The sequence below is a fragment of the Notolabrus celidotus genome, chromosome 16, assembly GCF_009762535.1.
Source record: "Notolabrus celidotus isolate fNotCel1 chromosome 16, fNotCel1.pri, whole genome shotgun sequence".
NCBI lineage: Eukaryota > Metazoa > Chordata > Actinopteri > Labriformes > Labridae > Notolabrus > Notolabrus celidotus.
This window is the reverse complement of record NC_048287.1, coordinates 20,653,235-20,662,561: the sequence shown is the minus strand read 5'-3', so window position 1 is coordinate 20,662,561 and position 9,327 is coordinate 20,653,235. Positions and strand designations below refer to the sequence as shown.

Genomic DNA, 9,327 nt, shown 5'->3' with positions numbered 1-9,327 from the left:
GCTGTTAAAAGACAGCAGGGAGAGTTTTTTGTTGAAAACACTACTTTTGCATGTACAGAACAAGAGATAAGAGGTATCACTTTGTCCACAATGGGGTGCCGAAATTGATATAAATCAAAAGTTCCTAACAGCAGCTTTAATACATTTTTCACAACAAAATTAAATGTGAAGAAGATCAAAAATATTCCTCTAAATGTGATAAAAAAAAAGTGACTTTTAAAAATTCACTTTCATGTTTTGGAGCTAAATGTGGAGAAATGTTATTTTCGGTCTTCATTCTGGACCGTGTGGATCAACAACATGACCAAGCATCTGCCACTTACCCACAATCCTTTGCTATATGACACATTCAAATAGCCACTTTGTACATTTACCAGAGGGGTGAAGTCTCTTCTCTTTGGTTAAAACTCAAGTTAAGAAAAAAAATACAGATCGTGTCAGCTACGTGTCGGCATCTGGAGGAAACAGAGGAAGTGTGTGTCAGGTGAGGAGCGTCACATGTAGACATCAGCTGGACGGAGATAAAACACGAAGTGAGTAGTTTTAAGTATCTAAATGTCATTGTTCTTCACATGTGACGTAAACTGTCATCAAGAATACTTGACCCTTATTTCAGTGCAACTGTATGCTTCCTAAGTAATTACTCTTTATGTGATTATAATGTTGGTTAGCCGACTAGCTAATGCAACTAGCTTGACATGTCCCCTGTCAGCTCTTTACGTGTAGTCAGCCCCATTTCTAATAAACTCCAAACCTGGTTAAATATCTATTCTGGTGTCTATGTAACATTAGAGAGGGATCCACACAGAGGAGGCTCAGTTTATGTTCTAGTTTAGGCTACAATTGTTTCTACTAGTATGCATGTTTCGTTACAAAGTATTGTACCGAAGCCCTACACTGGAAAAAATGCACCTCCAAGAAAAAAAAACATATTTAAAGGTACATTGAAATAGGCAATCTGCCAATAGAACAAGTGGAAATCTGCTTGGTAAGATTTCTTAAAATAAGACGTAATATTTAGAAAACTGTGATCTTAAAATTAGCAAGGAAAACTTATTTTAAACAATATTTTACCAGTATTTTAAAGCTTAGTTTCTCAGAATAAGCTAACAATTGGAATTTTTCACTCAAAAAAAGATTTTTGCCCTAATAAATTTCATGTCAACTTCTTCATTTGAGATATATTCACCTTAATTCGAGTTGTATTATAGCAGCACTTCTCTAGGGTTAAGACCGTCTTGTACTTGAAATAAGATGACAAAGTTTAATTTGAGCATTTTGAGATATAATGTCTTCTCATAGTAAGCTGGATATACTAATATTCAGTAATGTTGTTCTTTCAGATAAGCCAGCTATGTTCTAAAGTAGGTGTTTCATTGTGTGCATGTAGTTTGAGGATGTATATGTTTATCTGATTTAGATGAAACCATGACTGAAAACTGTAACCCACCCTTAAAAACAAAATCTTTTCTTTCTTTCTTTCTTTCTTTCTTTCTTTCTTTCTTTCTTTCTTTCTTTCTTTCATCAATGGAGCAGTTTTCTGATAGATTCTCCAATAATATTTACTTAAATCAAGTAAAGGGTTTGTCTTGAAAAATTTATGAAATGTAAAATAAACCTTGTTTCTTCTAAATTACAACTCAAAACAAGATAATTTCAAGATTGTTTGACTTAACAAGATATTTAAGATGCATTGTCTTAAAACAAGTCCCTCTATCTTGCTCAAATGTTACTTGTTAAGTAAATTTATCTTAAATCAAGTGGGATAAGACATTTTGGCAAATGAGACCATTTCACTTGGTAAGATTTGGAATTTTTGCAGTGTTATTGCTTTTAATGAATAGCTTCAAACAAGTATTAAATCTTATTTTAAGAAACTTATCAAGGAAACGTACTTGCACTGGCAATTATTTTATTTTTTTTACACATTACAAGCAATTTAGGCCTTTTCTGACTACTATCTGGACTTGTCTGGTCACTTTGGTTTATCTTCAGTGAGATTTTTCATTTAGAAATCAGACAAATACACTCGGTAAGACTTGAGTCGTTTTTGCAGTCTAAGTGCTGCCGTTAGTTTCTGTATGCTAAGCATAGACTGTAAAAAATATGCTAAGATGCCAAGTCACCTTTTGTTACAAGTTTTGCCTTGATCTTTTAGTCTGAGTCATGCCTGAAAGTGATTGAATTTTGCAGCAGTATGCTATACTTAATTTCTGATTTTCTTTTTTAATTCACCACAGAAACGGTGTGTCATGTAGTTTAATAATGTTGCAAGAGAAGTGACCTCTCTGCTGTTGTTGCATATTATTTTTGTATTTCCTTTATGCTTATTTTTCTCCATGATAGTAAGAATAATGCTCCACTCAGCTGTAACTTAAATATGGCAAAATTGTCACCAACTTCCTGATATGAAACCTGCTCCTCTGTCACTATGACCACTTTGGTTGGTGCATGACAGAGGAGCCATAAAACAGCTGCAGCCAGCAGGTTTGCAGGGGGTGGGGTGGAGTTTTTGTCCTACAATAAGACAGCCCAGGGTGTGAGATTAACTCTTACTCCATTCTGCCTGTTCAACCCTCAGCTCCTGTCACTGGCAAAAATGGCTCATCTACCAACACTTTTCAAGTATGTGGACGAACACCAGGATCTGTATGTTAAGGTAAGCTCATTTTGAAGAGGTCTTGATGTTGTAGTGAATATAAATCTAGTCACTTTATGACTTCACACTGCAGACGAATGTATCAGCCTGATTGAAGATCGTGAGTTATAAGCACCTCTGTCACTCATTTACTCTTGGTCACTGTTTGCCCTGAATCCTTAAATCTAAGCTGCTGGATCACATGACATTAAATTGTTGCATGTTAACTGTAGCTGCTTTTGTAGATCTCAATACTTTTAGTCACCTTCTCTTTAACTCCGCTTCTAAGAGTGAATGTTGAGCCTTAAACTGTATCCTCTTGTCATGTTTTCCCAGAGTATATTAAAACATTTGTGAACTTTATTTCATTTTCTAGCGCCTGGCAGACTGGGTGGAGGTCCAGAGTGTGTCTGCCTGGCCAGAGAAACGGGGGGAGATCAAGAAGATGATGGAGATGGCAGCCAAGGACATTGAGAAGCTGGGGGGAACAGTGGAGATGGTGGACATCGGCAAACAGACGGTCAGAGTGTGCAAGATTGTAGATGTTGCACTTTTTTGAATCTGGTTTTGTTTGTTGGCAGTTTGCTACATTTCTTTTCAGTTATTTTTCACCCTTTACTAAAAGCTATTGTTTCTGTCCATGCATTCAGCTCCCCTCTGGAGAAGAGATCCCCCTCCCTCCTATCGTCCTGGGTCGTTTGGGGTCCGACCCGGGCAAGAAGACCGTGTGTATCTACGGCCATCTTGATGTCCAGCCAGCACACATAGATGACGGCTGGGATACGGAGCCTTTCACTCTGGTGGAGAAAGACGGTGAGAGCAGAACTTGTTTTGGTTTCTCCTTTGGTTGAGTTTCAGGATGATCCTAAAAGTCTGCCACTGAATAACAACAACAAGCTACTGGAAGTTACTAAGGAGACTGGAATGCTCTTTTGGCATGAATGTGAGACTTGATGTGATTGTCTTTGAGGCTTCTGTTCCAGTCTTTCATAATCACACACCCTGCTTTTGCTTTAGCAGACTCATTGTATCAAATCTCGCTGAAATAAAAGAGCTGCAGACAAGATGCAACAGTTAAAGGAACATGAGCCATAACTGAGCTATGGAATCAAATGACACTAAATACACTCTGTATCAAACACCAGTGACATTGAACTCCTGCCTATGAGACCACAGAGCTTGTTTTCATCACCCGGACTTTAATGTAACATCTTGTTGAAATGCTCTTTGAGCTTTTATCACCCTCGTACTTGTGATGATATCACGGTTTGCTACAAAGTCCAGCCTAGTGGCCTCTTGTTTTAGGGCAGAGAAGTGTTCTTAATCACGTCTTATCTGCAAAACCTCACAGGCCAAGTTGAACAAATAATGTTGTATTGAAGTATTACAGAGAAACAATCAGATTTATAGAAGGCTAAAGGGTTTGAGTGAAGAATTTTATTTGGTAAATGTTTTATAAGGTAACAGATTTTTTTGATAAAGGTGGATCTAAATTCTACTGTGATGCCATTTGTAATTTATCAGCACTAATTAACCAGATCAGCTCTCTTATCTGCTGTTCCTGACAGATGAAGCATTAAAGATAAGGCGTGTTAACTTTAATGCTTAATTATTAAGACACATTTATTTGACTTTGACTGACGTCAGGGTTTTACTGTCAGAATCAAGGTCATTCTTTTTGTATCACAAATACCAATGCCAAAGTTGTCCAGTGTAGACATGGTGACAGTCAGCTGACAGAAAGAACCACATTCACTTCCTGCTGTCTGATTTCTGTCTGCTCAGCTCAGCACTTTTCTTGCTTATGTCATGTGTCCAGCAGTGTAGAGTTTAATAGATCTGCCTTTTACTTGTCAGGATATGGACTTGTTTCTTCATTGCACGAGCAGTGTGTCAACTGCAATCAAGAATCTTCATGAATATTTTTGAGTTGCATAACAGAAATATCTAGAGGACCTATTAGTATAAAAAAAGGGAATCAAGGATTTTTTTAAAAACCCAAATAAATGTATGAGCTTATCCTTCAGTCGGTTTATCTACAGGAAGTTAAAGGGCTTTAAATTATAGCGCAGTTCTGTCTCTGCAGGTAAACTCTATGGCAGAGGCTCCACAGATGACAAGGGTCCAGTGTTGGCCTGGTTCAACTGTATTGAAGCCTACCAGAAGATCCAACAGGTACAGTCCACCTCTGACGTATACTGTCTTCTCTTGCCCACCAAGGAGCAAGGCTGTTCTTTGTTTTCACTCTGGAGCTTTAACAACACATTTCTTTCAGTTTCTTTTTCATTATGTCGTGTGAAAATAACCCAGTTAAGCAACAAAATTTCCAACAGAAGTGGGTGTGGTTGAGTTGTGATGGGAACATCAAGACCAGCCGACAGAATTTGTTGATTAACTCAGTGCGGTGATTTAATTAAAGAATGACACACCTATCCCTTTGTTTGATTAAACAGAAACTACTTTATTTCACACCAATCAATCAATCGGGATTTATATAGCGCCAAACCACAACAAATGCTATCCCAAGACGCTTTACAAACAGAGCAGGTCTAGGCGGTACTCTATGTTATGTTATTCAATGATTACAGTTGCTCTTAAACACAATAAGGTCAGAATATTAGATTATTAACAGAGAGTAGGAATGAAAGAAAGGATCAATCCTGAATAAACATTTAAAAAAATTGTACAGAAGTTCAAAACATTTAGAATATGCTTTAAACAAAGCGCTGGAAATTTAAAGTAATATATACAAAGATAAAAAAATGCAAGAGATATACAAATCTGACACCGCTGTAAGTAAAGATGTCTCCTTCTCAGCAGGAAGAAGTAAGCTTGTATGTATTCCCAAGCTGCCTTTTTGAAGATGTTGCATTGTTAGATAAACACAATCAGGATTTGCTTGTTCATTTTGAAAGCATACAAACACTGTGACTCAGCAAAACTTAAGGGGTAATCTACACAGCCTGAAGCATCAATTACCTGCAGGACATGCTGGATTTTTTGTATGAGATCTACAAACTCACTTTCTTTGGAAAGGCAACGACAACACGGCTTCTGCTGCTGCTTTCTTACCTTCATTTTAATCCAGGGATTCTATTCGGCTGGATTTTACAACCTACATTCCTGTGTGAAGTTAGCATGTTCTACCAGTAGCTCCATGCATGCTCTATGAAAAAGCCCAGTGATTGAAGGGAGGGGAAATCACGACTTGCATGCAGGAGAAACGAATGAAATGAAACCAGTGACTTTACAGTAGCTATTAGTCAAACACGCTGTACATAATATGAGATTTTAGTCTGGGTGCAAATTGATTTAGCTCAATTTTGAAAAGCAAAATGCTGCAAAGGGACATGAGGCAGGTTGACTTTAAGTAGAGGAGAAGTTGCTTCTCTTTAGTGAAAATACAAAAATATCACAGACTGATGCCATCGGACACTTGGTGAAAATATCTCATGAGAACATGGATATTTTATTCCAGGACAGATTGTTGACTGTTTATAATAGCCTGCAGTGATGGATTACACAATATATAACAACTAAAGATATGGAATATTCTAATGTAGCATGATGTGTTTTAAGAAGTCATGATCCAAAATGATTCTACACCACCCTGAGAAATGAAGTATCCCAGTGTTAAAGTACAGAGCTCATTCAGAAGCTGCTTGTTGATAACCGTAGTGTTGTCAGCAGAGTAAGTGAGCAAAGGTCTGTGGAAAGAATCTGTAATTGTGTCTTATCCAGCCAACACTTTATGACTAAACCAAGACACATCACCTGCTACTTGTTATTAACTACTCTTAGTTCACCATGAAAACCATCGCCAGTGTGTTTTATGGGAATAAAAAATATTCTACCCTTCCTCTCAAACAGCCCCTTCATCCTGCTGATCTAACAAACTTTCATTCATTTTCTGTTGATCTCTCTTTATATTACAGGAGCTTCCCATCAACATCAAATTCTGCTTTGAGGGAATGGAAGAGTCTGGATCTGAAGGCCTGGATGAGCTGGTGTTTGCCCGTAAAGACACCTTCTTAAAGGATGTGGACTATGTCTGCATCTCTGACAACTACTGGCTGGGCAAGACCAAACCCTGCATCACCTACGGTCTGAGAGGAATCTGCTACTTCTTTGTCGAGGTGGGGTCTGAATGTAGTGATGTTTAAATTTATAATTAGACAAAGTGCTTTAGTATAACATTGATACATTGGTGTGTATTTATGCTTTTGTGACACACATTACAATGGTGTTTTGTTTTTAAATTTAAAGGTGAAGTGTGGTGACAGAGACCTGCACTCAGGCGTGTTTGGTGGCTCTGTCCACGAAGCCATGACCGACCTGATTGCACTCATGGGCAAGTAAATCATACTATTCAGAACAATTCCCATAACTCTGTTTTAATATGCTCTGGTTAGAACATTTTGCTTCCATAAAGAGTGCACTAGGAGAGTTTTAACACTTGTGTGTCTCTCTTCTCTCACAGGCTCTCTGGTTGACAAGAAGGGGAAGATTCTGGTTCCTGGTATGAACGACGACGTGGCCCCTCTGACAGATGATGAGAAAAAGCTGTATGAGAAGATCGACTTTGACTTGGATGAATACTGCAAAGATGTTGGAGTTGGACAGCTGCTTCATGACACCAAGGCAAGGCATGAGGATAGTGCTGCACTGCTCTGAAGTATTGCTTGGTAATTCATCATAATTAAAGGTGAATTTTTCTCATCTTTCCTTTAGGAGAAAATCCTGATGCACCGCTGGAGATACCCATCTCTTTCTCTTCATGGTATTGAGGGAGCTTTTGCTGAAGCAGGGGCCAAGACTGTGATTCCCCGCAAGGTTACTGGCAAGTTCTCCATCCGCCTTGTCCCTGACATGGACCCCAAAGTTGTGGAGAAGCAGGTAGATTGATTATTCTGTCACTCCATCTGAAATGTTTCAATTTAGATGCAGAGACATTCCACACAAACGTCTTAAAAATCTTCTTGGCTCTTTGATTTCACTCATGTTTTCTTCCTGTCAATTTTAAAGGTTATCAGCCACCTGGAGAAGAAGTTTTCTGAACTGGGAAGTCCCAACAAGCTGAATGTTTACATGGGCCATGGAGCTAAGGCCTGGGTGTCTGACTTTAACCATCCACACTACATGGCTGGCCGAAAGGCCATGAAGACAGGTACAGCGGCTGAGAGATGCAATATATAATTTAAGGATTCATTTTCTCAAAAGACATGCACCTAGATGTTTCTTTCATCTCTTATTCCCCTCATAGTTGCAGAGGGATGATTTTCTTTATGTTACACTCCATCCTCAATGATGTGAGGGCTTTTTCCTTTCCTCTTTGTCCTGCAGTCTTTGGCGTGGAGCCTGACCTGACCCGTGAAGGTGGAAGCATCCCTGTCACCCTGACATTCCAGGAGGCTACAGGTCGTAATGTCATGCTGCTCCCTGTGGGATCCTCTGATGATGGAGCTCACTCCCAAAATGAAAAGCTCAACAGGTATGTTTAACAAGAATAAGCATTAATTTAAAAAATGAATAAAGATAAAGGAAAGATTATTTTAAGATTGTGGGATTCTTGCTGTTACCTCCTCATTCTGTTTGATCTTATGTTGAATTAAGTGCGAGTTAAAGAACTTGCATAAGTTCCCGTCATGTGTTTCCTCAAATAATGAAAATGAGATGTGATAACTGGGATTTTTTTGTTAACTACCGTTCATGTAAGTAGAAACATTTGCTGACATGTTAGCTGAAGTAAACTCATCCTTGTTTTTTTCTTTCAATTTTTAGAATCAACTACATTCAGGGAGTCAAGATGCTGGGTGCATACTTCCATGAGGTTTCCCAGCTGGAATGAAGCAATGCATTAGTATTAAAATGTAAAATATGTCCATCCTCACTATCAGAACCATAACCCTTGTGGTATGATTTACCTTCCACGGTTAATAGTTTTATACCCACCGCCTCCTAATAATAAAACCCTTTTCTTTGTTACCCTTTTTTCCTGTTTCATTATTGCTTGTTTTGTTGTTACTGCATTGCACTACACGTCTGCTCAAAGTAATCCCCAATAACACAAAAAATGATGGTATTAGAGGAAAGACTTCAGACTTTTGAAACAAATCTTAATTAAAAGAGACTTTAAACACCTTAAATACTACTAAGTCTTTCCTTGTTTCAAAAGTCTTTACTACATTATGTTATTAAGTAAAGGTATCAATGTTGCATATTTGCAACAGTACAAACAGCTTTTGGCTTCAGCAGCCTGCTCAACAGGTTTTGAGTTAGCTTTAGAAAAATGTTTTGTCACTTACAGACTCAAAATGAGAAGCCTCAACCTGTTGCTGAATTGACTAAATAAGTGTTGTTTGATTGGTGACTTTTGATCTTCAAACAAAAGTTATCTGAAACATACGGAAGATGATTAGTACCACAGAAAAACATGTTTTTTGGAGGTTTTTTTTAAGGTGTTAATTTTTTTGTCAGAATTCTGTCTTTAATTTCAGAAAAAAAATTACACCATCACTTCACTTTGCTGCTAGAAAGAGTCCTTCATATCCTTGCCGCTGCTTAGCTTTAAGCTATATAAGGGTGCAGTGCAGCTCGGATGGATCAACCTTTTATTTTTATTTTCTACTCTACCCTCAATTTTATTTTCAGTGGCTCTAATCCTGTTCAGTAGAAACAAGACGGGGCCA

General features: G+C 38.1%; 1 protein-coding gene across 2 annotated transcripts; it reads left to right on the top strand.

Moving 5' to 3' along the window:
* The first annotated feature begins 326 nt into the window (after nt 1-326).
* On the top strand, nt 327-8,623 carry cndp2 (carnosine dipeptidase 2). 2 transcript variants are annotated; one of them, XM_034705080.1, is made up of 12 exons: nt 327-484; nt 2,582-2,659; nt 3,015-3,158; nt 3,289-3,451; nt 4,725-4,813; nt 6,574-6,774; nt 6,905-6,989; nt 7,119-7,279; nt 7,370-7,534; nt 7,664-7,805; nt 7,982-8,129; nt 8,420-8,623. In XM_034705080.1, exons 2-12 carry the CDS (start codon nt 2,600-2,602, stop codon nt 8,484-8,486), a joined length of 1,425 nt encoding a protein of 474 aa, XP_034560971.1. In that variant the 5' UTR covers nt 327-484; nt 2,582-2,599; the 3' UTR covers nt 8,487-8,623. The 2 variants fall into 2 exon arrangements, with proteins under 2 accessions (XP_034560971.1, XP_034560969.1); XM_034705078.1 differs by having other exon boundaries at nt 327-533.
* Nucleotides 8,624-9,327: the final 704 nt, after the last annotated feature.